General features: G+C 46.0%; 1 protein-coding gene across 1 annotated transcript in view; it reads left to right on the forward strand.

Moving 5' to 3' along the window:
- LOC126523920 (uncharacterized) overlaps positions 1-15,558 on the forward strand; it is a 132,851-nt gene that overhangs the window by 74,381 nt on the left and 42,912 nt on the right. The window contains exons 7-9 of the mRNA XM_072289029.1: positions 5,291-5,411; positions 11,373-11,545; positions 13,565-13,646. Coding sequence (XP_072145130.1) covers positions 5,291-5,411; positions 11,373-11,545; positions 13,565-13,646 — 376 coding nt within the window. The remainder of the gene's footprint in view (positions 1-5,290; positions 5,412-11,372; positions 11,546-13,564; positions 13,647-15,558) is intronic.

Consider the following 15,558-nt stretch of genomic DNA (forward strand, 5'->3'; position numbering starts at 1 on the left):
CGAATGTTACGAAGGCCAGCGTGGCGTCCTAGTCGCGGTGTTCATGGGAGATCTACTTCGACAGCATCTCAGTGATTGTCCAGTTGAGACGTTCCATAAGACCGTTCGTTTGTGGGTGGTAGGTGGTGGACAGCTTGTGCTGAGTGGCACAAGAGCGGAGGAGGTCGTCGAGAACTCGAGACATGAACGAGCGGTTGCAGTCTTTAAGTAACTGTCTGGGTGCACCGTGGTGAAGAATAACGTCATGGAGAAAATTGGCAACGTCTGTTGCGCGACTAGTCGGCAACGCCTTTGTGATTGCACAGCATGTCACATAGTCAGTAGCGACGGCGATCCACTTATATTCCCTCTAGTCGTCATTGAAAAAGGGCCAAGCAGGTCAAGGCCTACGCGAAAGAACAGTTCAGAGGGAACTTCATCTGGATGGAATCGTCCGGCAGGTGGCAAGCAAGGTTTCTTCCAGCGCTGATACCATTCGCAAGTTGCGACATAATAGCACGGAGTAGTAGAGACCCGGCTAGAAGAACCGGCGTCGTACACGGTCGTATGTACGCAAAACACCAAGGTGTCCCGCTGTCGGTGCATCGTGAAGTTGTTCGAGAGCGATGGATCGCAGATGATGAGGAAGGGCAAGGAGCAACTCAGGGCCGTCAGGATTGATATTGCGGCGGTAGAGGATGCCGTCATGCAGAACAAACATGTGGCACGTGGCGACAGTGCTGCCAGATTGCACTCCAGCGATGATGGACTGTAAGGATTCATTGCATTTGTTCAGCGCACATGTCAGTCATGTCAGTAAAAGCCATCACGCATGTCACCGGATCATGCGCAGCAGGCTCAGCGGGATCCCTGGAGTGTCGAGAGAGGCAGTTAGTGTCCTTGTGCAGACTTATAGTTGACCAGAAACGAAAATTCCTGGAGCCGCAAAGCTCAGCAACTAAGCCGTCCTGTCGGGTTCTGGAGGGAAGACAGCCACCAGAGTGCTTGGTAGTCTGTAACGAACGAAAACATGCGGCCGTACAAATATAGCCGGAACTTGGTGACAGCCCAAACTAAAGCCAAGCACTCCTGCTCAGTAATGGAGTAATTTCTCTTGGCAGGTGACAGCAGGCGGCTGGCATAAGCTATCACGCACTCAGTACCATTCTGTTGGGCGAGAACAGCGCCGATGCCATGGCCGCTTGCGTCAGTGTGGACTTCGGTCGATGCTGATGGATCAAAGTGGGCATGTATTGGAGGAGTGGTCAGAAATCCGATGGGAGCGGGGAACGCGTGAGCCTGCTCCGGTCCCCATGAGAATGACATGTTCTTCTTTAGAAGATCTGTCAAGGGCCGAGTAATGTTGGCGAAGTGTTTGACGAAACGGTGTAAGTAAGAACACAGGCCGACGTAGCAGCGCAAGTCAGAAGCAGAATGTGGCACAGGGAAACTTTGTACGGCGCTAACTTTTTCGGGAACCTGGTTGGACACCAGATGCGTCAACGAGGTGTCCCAACACAGTAATCTGACGGTGCCTGAATTTCCACTTCGAGGAGTTCAGTTGGAGGCCGGCTTTTCAGAAGACCGCAAGAATGGCAGCGAGTTGGGTAAGGTGGCTGCCGAACATGGAAGAAAAAACAACCTCATCAAAGTAACAGAGACAAGTCCATTTCTAGCCTCGTAGAAGAGAGTCCATCATACGTTCAAATATCACAGGAGCATTGCATAGCCCAGAGGGCATGACCTTGAATTGATATAAGCCCTCTGGCATGATGAAGGCCGTCTTCTCGCGGTCCATTTCATCAACTGAAATCTGCCACTAGCTGGATCGAGGATTGATGGATGAAAAATATTTAGCTCCGCGCAAGCAGTCCACGGCATCATCAATGCATGGTAATGTGTAGACGTCTTCTCACGTGATCTTGTTTATGTGGCTATAATCGGCGCAAGAACGCCAGGTACCATCTTTCTTTTTCACAAGGACGAAAGGTGAAGCCCAAGGACTGGCTGATGGCTCGATGACCTCTTTACGGAGCATTTTGTCGACTTCTGATTGGATGACTCGACGCTCAGCATGCGGTACAGGATAGGGACACAGATGAATAGGATTCGTGTAACATCTTCTTGATAGTGAATTTGTTGCACTCCGCTGCGGCGGAGGGCAACAGAATGAAATCTGCAGTTGAAATACAGGCACTCCCACCAGAGCAAACGGCAGGGGGCGCTAGCGCACATCCGCTTCCGAAAGCACGCAGCATTCCTACTGTTTTTCATTTTATCGCCTTGAACTCATGCCCACATTGTGTTTAGAAGTTTCGTGTTTCTTTTCAGCCTCCTGTGCTCTAATGAAACTCGCACCCCATGTAAGTCTAGTTCTCTCATCTGCTGTGATTGTTTGTCGGGCACATCGCAGATGCAGCGAAGTCTGTGATCAGTTTGGTGGCAACACATCGAGACAGCCTGAAGTGCCTTCGGAACTGCATTTAATCAAACAAAGTAAAGGCTGGTAAAATACGAGCTTCCAGGAAGGAGCCATTGTCACCTCTTCATCCGAATACTGGCAGACTATGTAGTCGATGAAACGCAAACCTTTCGGTTTCTTGGTCGACGGCCGAAACATGATATCGAAAGCTTGCTTGAATACATAGCTTCTGAAGCTTCTTCGTCGCTTGAGTCTCCGCTGGTCGATTTGGAACTTGAGCTAGGTAAATCATTGCTCTCTGGAAGCAGTAAAAGTGCGAGTTGACGATGAGGAGCACCACTCATTGCTTCCGAGAGACCGCGACGCGCATTCACAGGCGCATGCACCGTAGCAGTACGTTGGCTGTAGGTGGCCTGACATCACGCAAGTTCCGATCGACACCGCCAATTTTTTTGAAGTAGAGAGCGCTGCTCCGTGGAGTGAATGTAGCGGCGGAGCTGCTCCCAATCTACCAATAAAAGATACATGAGGCACTCCCAATCTCCTACTCAAATAGACTTGCTCTGCAAGGAGCAGAAAAACTACTACCAGAAGAGCTCTGAATCTGCCATTGAAACTCGCCATTAGTTGGCCTAGATTGCGTATGAACGACAATGCAAACTAACTTTGGGTGCTGATGATAATGTGGTCCAATATGGGTTAGTAAAAGATAATTGTTTGCAATGCAGCATGGCACGGAAAATGCACCCCCTAATCTCGGAAAACTTCAGTAGTCGCTTTGGCAGTAAGCAGTCTTTTTGGTTGCAACAGTCTCTTTGGCTGAAGTCAGCATTATCGTTCCAAAGTGCAAATGACTGGCTCAACTGAATGCATGATCCTTTAAGCCACTGGCACCAAATGCAAATAAAAAGATTAAAACGCGTAACAGCGAGCATGCAATATTGTTAAAAACGAAAGGGTATTAGTTTCCAAGCTGTGATGTTTTTGAACGTTGCATCACACGTTAAAGATATTCTTACGGGACTGAATGAGCTGGCGTTGTTGAATTCACTTGCCAAGAAGATACATTTTTCAGCCCTGTGAAATTCTACGGTCTCTTTTGTGACTGCACACAATGCACAAATGACAGGCCAACCGGAAAGCGAGCCATACTTTCATGGCTCGCCGAACAAGCTACTATATATATACATTCAGGTTTGAAAGGGTTAAAGTTTCAGTATACCTCACCTGCTGGGATGAGCACCAGCCAAGCACTTCACAAGTGATAATCTCTGCAAAACTCATTCAGTGGGCCAAGGATGACAGCAATAACTGTGGATTAAAGGTTGCCGAAACATATTTAGCGGTCTGTGTAGCACTACACCTCGTACACTGGCCAAGAGCACATAGAAAAACATGACACAGCAAAAGGTCTGTCATCATATGGTAAAAGCACTTGAGTATCTGTAAAATTAAGTGACTTATGTTGTTTAAGTTGATGCTATGGATAGCAGACTTTAGATTTCGTGTTTGTCGCAGAATGCTTAGACACCGATTCCATGCAATATTTACCGGAATATAGGTCGAACTTAAAAAAAAAAACTGTGGCAAAAAAGTGGTGGGGGTTCAACGTGGCTTGAACCTAGTTATACGAGCGAAAGCTCTTTTAAGCATGGTTAGATGCGGTTCTACGGTGCATCTTCCTGGCAAGCTATATCGGCAGGGTGCTTAGACTGAGCTAGGTGCCTGTGGTGAAGGGCCGACGTGCTCGCACTGGCATGTGCTACATCCTTGGGAAGACTGAGCGACCAAGCGCCCCCAAAGCAGCCGTTAAAGGTGTGTTTATAGTCCTACATGATTGGTACGCAGGCGAGGGTCGTTTGACGTCGGAGTGCGTTGGCAGTGTCCGGTTATGTTGGCCGCGCCAGTGTGTCGAACCATCGGTCGAACTATAGATGCTGTTGTTGTCGCCAACCTGACGTAACATGTGCATGCACTCCAGCTACGTTGGACTGTATTTAGCCCTTTAAACCCTCGCTTAGTTACATGGTACACAGTGGCGAGGCTCGAACGAGTGCAGCTGGAAAGACTCTCCTCAGCGGATCACGTGATGTGACGTCACACCTTCACATACGCGCTCTGGCGACTGTGGGTAAAACGCACACTGAAGTTGACCTTGGGAGTTCTATAATGGCTCTATAATGGCGGCATATATTTCAGAAGCTTTCAGCATGGCCAGCTGATTGGAACTTTCCCGTCCACAATGTCCATTCTGGAATGTCCTGCTGCTAAAATCTGTTTGATATCCATCAAATATAACTGATGGGACATTGTTATTTATTAAAACAGACATCCGCTGGATGTCCATGGGGCGTCCCTTTTCAGATCTAATCAGGGTGTCGTCCACGGCGGTTGAGCACATCATGCTTGGTTCCCACAGGTGTCTTTTTTTTTTCTTCTTTTCTTTAAGAATACGAACCTTGTAGCAAATTTTACCCATATTTTGTATTCATTCTGCACTTGAATTGTCTTTTGGCTTGCTTTCATGTCTACTGGCACTATATACTTGCAAGCATTTATTGTTGTTCTACACAGCAGCAGCCCTGATAGAGCTGTGGAATACTTAAAGTGGAAGGAGCACTGATGCAACTTTCTGTGTCTAGTACTGTGTCTTCTGAGGCTTGTGACACAGCCACATGTGGGTTCAGTGGTTGGAACCATTTATGGTATCAGCATTTCAAGTATTTCACAAGGTTTGAAGTGGGCTGGCTCCTATTCAAAAGTTCTTGTGTTCTGCTTATGAGTGGGAGAGTTCTTAAATGCTTTTTCAGGCCGTTCCCTAAAGATGTCTGAAAAAGCGGTTTAAGGTGAAGACATTGCGAAGAACTGGCTGTTTCTTCCAACCAGCAGGCAGTCCCCCCACGATGAGCCGTACCCTCCTTGCTTGGCTGAAGGCCAGGTGCAGGAGTGCCTGCAGCTTCTTGAGCACAGGTGCTGCGGGGATCTTCTGGCGGCACTCTTGCACAAGCGGGTGAGTTCACAAGGGCTGCGCCCTGTTCATGCAATACACTTAATGCCTCCTGTAGAGCATGGCTGATGTAAAATGTGCTTTAGGATGTCAAATTGAGGTGGCAGACATGACTGCTCGTGTGCTATCGGAATACATCCTAACAAGGAATCGTGTTCAAAATACATGGTGCTCTGGCAGTGTTGGTCACATTGCTCTTGTGACATACCGTATTTACTCAATTCTAGCGTGCCCTCAATTGTAACGTGCACCTGTTTTCTTTGACCAAAAAAAAGGAAAAAGGAAACAAAAGGAAAAGCCCTCGATCGTAACGCGCGCCCATTTGCCGTGACTTAAAGAAAAAAAAGTTCTTTACAGTACCGCGCATCTCATTATTTCAAACAGAAATAGAGCTTTCTCTCATTTGGGAAAACGGAAGATTTACCCCCAATGCACTAAAGTTGCAATAAATAAAAAAAGTCACAGTTTCGCCCGAAAGGCGAAGCATTGATTGCGATAGCAAATTAGTAGACAGCTATATGAAAAGTAAGTTTTATCAGCCGTATAAACTTTTAAACATTCGCTTACTAACTAAATTAACAAGCATGGTGTTGCGCAAACATGAACACATTCGCTTACTAACTAAATTAACAAGCATGGTGTCACGCAAGCACAAGCAAACATGAACATGTCTCACGCAGTGACTGCAGAAACTCTTTATCAAAACGCTGGAGTGGGGAAGTGTGGTAGCAGATGCGAGCAAATTGACCGTTATTGTGGCCTCTCGCTTCAATGTGAACTAAGTGACGAGAGCACAGCGCATCGCAGATCGCTTTCAAGATGGGGGCTACGTGGCCATGCCCGTGCAGCAGCCGTCCGAGTAGAACGCCTCTCCTGTTTGCGCCAGTCCAGCACGCAAGTTTCGGCAACTCCGAACGCCAGTGATACGGCCTGATTCCCGCCCATCTCTGTACGCTTGATCACTTTCCTTTTAATTGCGGCATCGTGGTGAACAGTCGGCGTGTCTTCTCAGTTGGCACTTCCATGCTGATTGAGGAAACGCAGAAGACAGGAGACGGACGGTAAACTAACCAAAGCACACGTACTACAGCACGTGGAGGAAGTTACGGCAGCTAGGCTCGAAGCGCATATGAGGCGGCCATTTTGAAATGACGATGGTGATATGGTAACACAGATTTAGGGTCATACTCGATTCTAACGTGCACGCAATTTTGTTACCCATTTTATCGGGAAAGAAATGCATGCTAGATTCGAGTAAATATAGTAGTTGCAAGGCAGCTGTATGTTGAGAGGTTCAGTGATTGTTCAAGTTCTACTTATCTGCATCATTACATTTAGTAAAGCAATGAAGGGGGCTAGTTGGTGAAGGTTCACGGTTATATTGTGCTCAGTTTTACAAACACGATATTAAGGAAGGACAGGACAGGACAATGCGCTATGTCCATCCACGTCCTGTCCTTCCTTAATATCGTGTTTGTAAAACTGAGCACAATATAACCATGCGTCATTACAATGTGGCCGTGAAGTGAGGCCTGAGGATTCGAACATGGAATGGTTGCCTTCATCACTCGGTAACTTATCAACTGAAAAGTTCACTGTGCTGACACTACTCAATGAAGCCACATTGTTGAACTTTTGTGACACTAGATCCAAGCTTGAAGATCCAGGTCTTGTTGTGTACTGCTTTAAAGCCAAAATCCATGTCGAGCCTCCTTCCTCGGCAACGCATGCTTCAAGTGAGTGATTTTCTAGTAACAGCAACAAGCGACAGCTACGAGCAACAGGTTTTGCTATCACGGAGGGCAATCCGTTGCTGTCGGTTGTTGTGTCGCTGATTTTTGGCCAGCCAGAAAATATCGCTTGTTGCCCGAAAGCTTATGCGGTGACATCCATTTGGGACAGCGTGATTGCGTAAGAACAAGGCACCAACCAGTCTTCCCTGGTCCTCCCGCTTCGATCTGAATTGGCTTTTCTAACTTGCTCTCTGCCGTGGCAGCAAAAAATAATTAGTAAGATCAGCCACCTCTTCGTCTCATCTCAAGCCGAAGACAAGGTATCGGCACTCTCTTGTCGTTATTATTAAGATTGGTTGTTTGCTTCAACGTTGTTAGGCCTGAGACGCCACCGAGAGCCACAAAAGTGTTCTAGGTTTTGCTCACCAAATTTTGCCGCAGCGTTCCACTGTGGCGGCATGGGATGGATTTCCACTAGGGACGATAGCATATTAAAGCAAGATCTATGTTAAAACGTTGACCTCATGGAACGTTTGAAATTTATTTATGAGCACACAACAGCATTCATTCGAGCATCAGTGTAAATCTTTCACTACTGATTTTCGCTTCTAAAACAGGTTTTCGTTGCATTACAATGCCCTTGATTTGTTTTGTCCGCAAGGAAATGCATTAATGTGGCAACAGTGCTGTTTGGTGAAACTTGCAATAAAGCATGCAACCATGATCGCTCCATTTGCATTGGTTTCTTGCTGTAATTGGGTGAAAAAAAGACAAATAAAAACAGGGGACACCAGTTAGATAAAATGTGACGTGCACAAGTTTTGCGGATTGATTCCAGTGGTTAAAGGCACTCACGTGCTCATACTGCTCCAACCAGTCTTCAACGTTGTCACCAGAAAGTCCAGCAAACATCGGGGTATCCTTCAGAAAGATGGTGGCCATCCAAGAAGGGCTTCCCGCCAGAGCAGGCAAGGTGGACGTTGCGGTATAGGCCTGCTGGTCTTAATTGCTAGTGCTTTGCGATGGTCTTGCGATGGCCGAGCGCAGTTGATAGAGGCGGTGTTCCGAGCGGAGCTCCAGGAATGTAGTGTAGTTGAAGCGGGAGAGGGACTGGGCGTGAGAAGACAGAGGAACCAGAGAGCATACTTTACCATTTTTGAGACGTTTAGGCCATAAGACTCTTCTTTATTCTCCTGAGCGAGGGCCCCACGACACAGTTCCAAAACAGTGATGATGAGTAGGTACAGATCAGAAGATGAAGCACATGGATAATGCTCACAATATGTTTATTTGGTGCAGTAGAACCTCGTTCATACAGTTAAAAACAAATGCTAGAAAAAAAAAATGCACTACAGTAAAACCTTGTTAATTTGGACTTCATGGGACTTAAAAAAATGTCAGCATTAAACAGATGTTGAATTATTGAGGGTACCAAGAGACCAATGAACCAATGCTTAATACATCAACACGATTTCACTTACCAAATGAATGAGCAAATCCTGCATGTACTTTGCACAAAAGCAGCTCGGAAGCTGCAATTCTTGTCATCTCGTTACTGATTAATGGTTGCACCAGCGAAGGTTTCGCGGCTTCTATCGCATCGCGGCTTTGGCGCAGAACCCGTGTCTTCATCTGAGACATGCTTTTCGCATGTCTGAGCCTGATTTTTTTGCCAGTGAGCTGGTTGGCAACAGATCGTCCGTCTATAGTGATGTAGGCATCAGATTTGATGCCAGTGTGCTGGCTGCGGTATCGCCTACACGCCGAGTTAAAATGGAACTGCAGCTTACCACAACTGCTGTGGACGAACACCGTTGCAATTGGCGTGATCATGGATGACGGCTATGTGGTTCTGAAAGGCATGCAGCCAATGCATGCACCCAGTCAAAACGAAACTACTGTTAGACGCAACCGCTGTGGATGGAACCATTGTCGCTATTGACACAATCACAGATGGCGACTACGCAGTTCTAAAAGCATGCGCTCAACACGGTGTAATGCGCAGCGTTAAATGCAAGAATAGGGGCTATAACATCAAATGAGCACGAAACATTGCGGTGTTCCTGTTGTTTTGCACTGATGAATGGCGATGAGGACTCTGCTTTGGTTGGACTGCTGTAGTGCCACTTTTGCTCTTTTACATCACGCGTTTGCTGTGCTCTGCGCTTGCTGTGCTCCAAGGTTTGTCCAAACAAATTATTGTGCGGACACATATGTCCGAAATAACAAGAATTTGATGCCATTAAATAATGCTTACGCCTGCTGGGACCAGAGGATGAGTCCAAATTATCAGATTTTCCTAATTAAGGGGGGTAAAATTAACGAGGTTTGACTTGCAATCCAATGTCACTAAAACATTTGGCAGACTCAACTGCAGTCGACATCTATGTAATGTGAAGGGTTATGTGCAGCGTTGCAGCACGAGACACCGACACAAGCCGAGCTATTAGGACTCGTGCAGCCCAAGACATGCATTGTTTTTGTGGCTTCGGAAAGCTTTCACTCGTCCCATTCGGCCTGGGTCTTTTGGTGGTGTGCCCACCCACCCATCGGCCTGGTGAGGCTTGAGTGGCCCAAAGCACACTTTGTCATTTTCTTATTGCGTGGTGAGCCCTGGCAACAGGATGCTGGCGGTGTAAGAATATGATGCCGCCAGAGAAAAGCATGACGCTAACTTTTCACTGCCTGAAGAAAGGAATGGTGGCACATTTGGGTCATCGCTTATTAAAAGCGGTCAGTGTGCTCCCCATGCATGGGTAAACAGCTAGATAAATGAAGTGAGTGGGAGCACCCTTTTCCATCCGAGCTGCGGCTGCATGTCATCAGGCAGTGCCGCGGTCACGGTGTTGTGAAAGCAGTGCACAATAGAACAGACAAATGTTACTCTGCTGCCTTCCACGTGTGCGATGGGCCCAAAGCTACTCGCAGCTTGTGCAAAGGAGGCAATCACGACTGAGAAATTGAATCCCGATCTGGCTCGATCGCAACCGAAAATGCACCATGTGACGCCCGTATTAGACTTCCACAGAGTTGTGCTATTTCAGCACTACTTCTTTAGCTTTTATTTAGTAGTCACCTTTATCAAATTACTGCTTCTGTAAAAATTTTTTGCCATCCCATTCACTACGTTATGAGGGCTTACTGTATTTGAAAAGTTCACTAACTATAATTCCTAATTATATAACCAGGTGAAATACAGATGCAATGCTTCCAGTTTTCCTACCACTTTCCTAATATTTAGTGGAAGTATTGTTTCCTGTATGAACAAAGAGCCTTCTGTCATTCTGTCTTGATTTCAGCAACTGAACAAAATGGCAACCTTTCAGCTCGGTTTTTAAATTCTTGACACAGTAAGTTTTTGTATTCCAAGATTTGTCGTCGTCACCATCTCATGATGACAGTGGCGACGATGCCAGCTATGATTGAAGGTTGTAGCGAGGAAGCTTTCATATCTGATAGCTGGTGTACAAAACATAGTGGTGATGATGTTTTCTTGGAGCCTGCTATCGCTTCTGGTGCCTGCTGTACGCAATGGCATGACCTTTGAATTACTTTCTGTTCTGTGATTGAGCGGTCACTAGGGTCCGGAGTGCGGCGACTATCTACACAAGCAATTATTGGACAAATCTTGAAAAAGGAAGATGTATGCATTGAAAAAATTTGTGCACCGGCTGTGACCTTTGGCCGGATTGAATGAACTTGACTTCCATACCTCCTGATATGTTTAACTGATGTCTTTTCTTTTTTTTTAAACCTTGTCATGTTCTTATGCTGCGGTTTTTGCAATCACCTATATATATGTTCTTCGTTTTAATAAAAATTTTGTTGAGAGTTAGCGCTCGTCCTGTCTGCTCCTTTCTGTGTCCGTGTTCACTTCGCGCTGCAATCCAAGATCATGGCACCATACCAACTCGCCCAACTTTACATCCTTCTGAAGAAAGGAATTAGCCTGAGTGGAATTATCAGAACATTACAGTACATGGAGTGGTAACTTCTGCACAAATGTGGTGGACGCGTAGTTTCCATGCTTCGCTATCAAAGGTTCAGTGGCCAAAACATGCTTGTCAGAATTGTGGATAAACAACCAGCTGATATGTCGAGTGAGCCAATGGCAACCCTGTTTGTGGTCTGCGTGCTAGTTTTGAGACAGCTGATTTGAAGGAGCCTGGGTGTGCTTCAGTTTTCTGGAATACTTTACAATCTTGGAATGCCATGTCAAATGCCCCCTCAGGATGGTGTGCAGCTGGTGCTGGAAGGACTGCAGCAGCCTGCTGGCCCCCGCCTGGCTGCACTCAAGCACCTGGTTGCCATGGTGTCTCAAGCCCTGGCAAGACCAACTGGCCTTGGGGGCTCAGAGTGCTTTGTGCTGCGAACGCTGACGAGGCAACTGCTGCAAAAGCTCCCGTGAGTAGCTTCTTTCGTGGGCTGCCCAGTGATGCTTATGTGAATGTAAGCGTTACACTTGAGTCAAGGAAAGATAAGCAATTTCCCGTGGGTTAGGCTGGAGCTGTCGTGACTCTGCGCGACATTGCAGAAAGGGCTTTACTTCGCGTTGGGGCTGTCATTTGTCGTGCATCTTTAAAACATGGTGATGTGTTTCTGGCTCTAGAATCAGTTCCAGCTTATGCAGCCTTGAAGATCTTACTCAGATACTCAGAGGAGGTGTAGACACCACTTATTTCACAATATAGTGAAATTTCAACATAACAATGCAAAGTACCAGTCTTACTGACTTCAGTAAATTATCTTTAACTGTAATACTGTAAACAATTACGAGGACCTCTGAATGAGGACCTCGCTCGTTATGCCAATCTAGTGGAGCTACCCAGTCTACAAGTGCCTCCAGAGTGGGGTTTATAGACTTCGACTTGGTAGAGGAGGATCATTTGTGACTCTGGGACTCTTGTTGGTGTTTTCTTTCTGTCTGTGTGTCTATCACACTTTATTAGTGATATCATAAGAAGCCAACAAGCAATAACACCAAGGACCCCGAAATGCGAAGTTTGTGGGATCGTTCCCCATCTGCAGCAACTTGTTTTTTCATCCACCTTCATTTCCATTAATTTATCGTTTCTTTATTTAATTTATTAAGCACAAGTAATTTCCCCAATCTTGTCCTTGGTGTCAGTGTTTGTTGGCTTCTTGTGATATGACTAATAAAAATAGGGCCCCTCGGTTAAACCCCGTTCTTCTAGCTTGTCACGCTTTATGAGTTTTATGGTTATTGCAACACGTGTTTTCTCATGGTCTACAGACCAACTATACATGATTCCCCGTGTATATTTTGTCCACGGGGCTTAGCTGGCATAGCCGAATTCAGAACAGCAAGATGACTGTAGTTACCTGGTGTCTGCGCTGATTTTCACATTTTATGAGTTGTCTGCTAGCGGAGTGCTAAAGAAATAATGTTATTGTGGAAAATTTGTTTAACCCTTTGAAGGTTTTTGCCGTACATGTATGGTGGCGGTTTTCTGTCCCGCAAGGTCTTTGCCGTACGGGTACGGTTTCGACCCTCCGTTTGAAATTTCACGCCGTAATGACGATGCGTGCTCACTGGGAGGTGCTGCCACCTCTTAGGACTTACAAGAAGCGTTTGAAATTTGTGCTACCTTCTTGGGGAGATAAACAGAACTGATTTCTAGCTTCAGCGTGTCGCGCAGACTGCGGCAACACCCCTTTTGCGGTTTCGGTTTCGCCGCGTGATCGCAACGAAGGCGCGCGAAACGTCTTTTTTCTCTTTGTCGGCACTCTCTTGCAGAGGCGGTGGAAGTTGATTTCTATCTTGATTGGCGCTGCTCTTAGCTTGTTTATAACTGCCGCTCGCGAGGTATTCTCACTCTCTGCGGCAACATGCTTACGCGAGAGGGTGCCTCAGACCTCTGCGCAAGGCAGCCGCACGCAGAGAAGATGTCATGTGTGCACCAACACAACTCGTCGCTCCAAGAGAAGAACATACACGCATTTTAGGTGTGCAGACTGCGATAAGGCGTTGTGCGTAGACCTGTGTTTCAAGGAGTACCACACTCTGAAATGCTATTGAACATTTTGCAGTTCTGAGTGATGCCGACCCCAAAATACTGTTCCTAATTTTTTTTTTTTTTTTACTATTTATTCCCCATTTTATAGGTCTCGTACATTTGAGATCCGCAATAAAGTAATTTGACCACCTGGGAAAGTTTTTTTTCAAAATAATCCGACCCTCAACGGGTTAACTACAGTGTGCACAGAGGGTCGGGTATGTTTCAATGTTTGAGCACTTTCTAAAAATGTTCATTCATTCTTAATGTTTGTTCTAGCCAAAATTTCACTTCAACACCCTGCCTAATCCTGCTGTAGGTTTGCCAGCATGGTGCCTTTTATTCAGCAGTCCAGGAGATGTGTGGCTTGATGCATCAGAGTTACCCTTTCTTTGATTGCTGGCAGGGTGCGAGGTGGTGCGGATGACACTGTGAGGCTCGTGGCACGTCTTCTCCGACAGCTGTATGAGGCTGCTCTGGTTTACAAGGTGAGCTGTCTTGGCTGTTACGAAAAGCTTGGGTAGGTGGCGCATGGCTCCCGGTCTACCTGTATCTGAGAAATGCCATAGGCCTGTGACAACTTTCACTTGAGCTGCAAACACATTCAGGAATTTTACAGAAAGCACATTTTTTGCATTTTCTAACAAAGTTGGAGAGCTCAAGTGGTAAAAGCTGTGCTGCTCAACTTGACCTCCTTGAAGGGGGGACGTGGCTTCCGCATCGCAAGAAATGGCCAGGAAGGCAATTTTATTTTTTAAATCACATTTTCAGTTTCTGTAACTCTTTGTTTATCTGATGATGAAATATCTTCAATGAAAACCTTGTAGAATTGCTCTAAAGACATTGCTGCATCAGCCAAGGTGGTGAAACATTTCACGCAAATCATCAAAGAACGGCATTTTTCAAGCCACACTATCTCTAGAATGGCACAAATAAGTGCAGCCATTTTGGTCTCGTCAGAAAGTGTATTTGTCCACCCACAAATTCCACCACACAGAAACAAGCTCACAAAAAGCAAATTATTGAAAGTCGTTCCAAAATCTCTGGTCCACTTTGGTGCCAACGATGCAGAGAATTACTGTTTGCTAGAATTACTTAGAACATGCTGGCATCAAAGTACCAGCTCGCCCACTTCGTAGGGGACGCTCCGATGTGAGTGCTCGTACTGCGCCTTCTGTTGTGCTCTAGCCATGCCAGGATTTGTATAAAGCCATCATTCTTGCATGTAGATGCATCGCGTGTCGCAGAAACGAGACGAGAGATCTGCATTCAATGCGAACGAAATCATAATTCTTTTTTCATTATTATTGCTTTTCGTAGCGCGCGCCTTTGGAGCCCGCCGCCTTCTTCTTTCTCATCTTGTCTGCTCCCATGAGTTTCAACAGCTTCTGGCCGCGAAAAGTTTTCTTCTCATCATTGTGCGCAGCCTTCAAGTGTGTAAAGATGTTGTACAGGTCTCCGAACGAATCTTCCTTTCATTTTTAAGAGACAGGAGCGCGGCTTCGCATCGGCTCCAATATATACTTCAACGACCTCAGCCAGGTTCCAGAAGGATCTAGGAGTGCGTGCGCCGATCAAAACGATATCTCCTGTGTTCAGTGTCATTTCTTGCTCTCTTGTGTTACACTGCTCTCTCAGTTCTTTCAGATATTCACTGTTCCATCTTTTCCACCAATCATTCGTGATTTTTTGCTTATTTCTCCACATTTCTTCTATGCTGACGTTTTTTCACTTTCGGTAATGTCTTTAATCCTATGCTTTCCACCTATTATATCAGCCGGCACAATAGGTAGAGGTTCATCCGGTTCGCTGTATACATAGGTCAACGGTGTGTTATTAAGGATAGCTTAAATTTCAGTTGTTATTGTTTGCATCTCTTCTCTTGATAAGTCTTTTTCCAATAACTTTCCTCATTGCTGATTTCATGCTTGGTACCATCCTTTCATAAAAGCCTCCCCACCAAGGTGCTTGTTCTGCGATGTACTTCCATTTGATTTTATCTCCTTGGATTGCTCTTTTGGAGACTTCTTCCTGTAGTTCTTTTAATTGATGTCTCTGTTGGCCTTCTTGAACGTCCTTGCATTGTCACTGTAAATGGTGCAACATAGCCCTCCTCTTGCTGTAAATCTTCGGAATGCATGTAAGAATGCTTCTCTTGTCGTGCTGTCCACAATTTCGAGATGCACAGCTCATATAGTAACACATACAAATATTGCGACATACTGTGTTGTAGTGTTTTTTATCGCATCTTCTATAAGTAACGGACCCGCAAAATCCACACCAATCACTTTAAATGGTTGTCGCAGGTTGACTGTGTCAGCAGGAAGTGGGGCTGTTTCTTGGTGCAGCGGTCTGGCGTCAAGTCATTGGCACTTTAGACATTCATAAATTATCTTCTTC

Source organism: Dermacentor andersoni, chromosome 6 (genome assembly GCF_023375885.2).
Source record: "Dermacentor andersoni chromosome 6, qqDerAnde1_hic_scaffold, whole genome shotgun sequence".
NCBI classification, from domain to species: Eukaryota; Metazoa; Arthropoda; class Arachnida; order Ixodida; family Ixodidae; genus Dermacentor; species Dermacentor andersoni.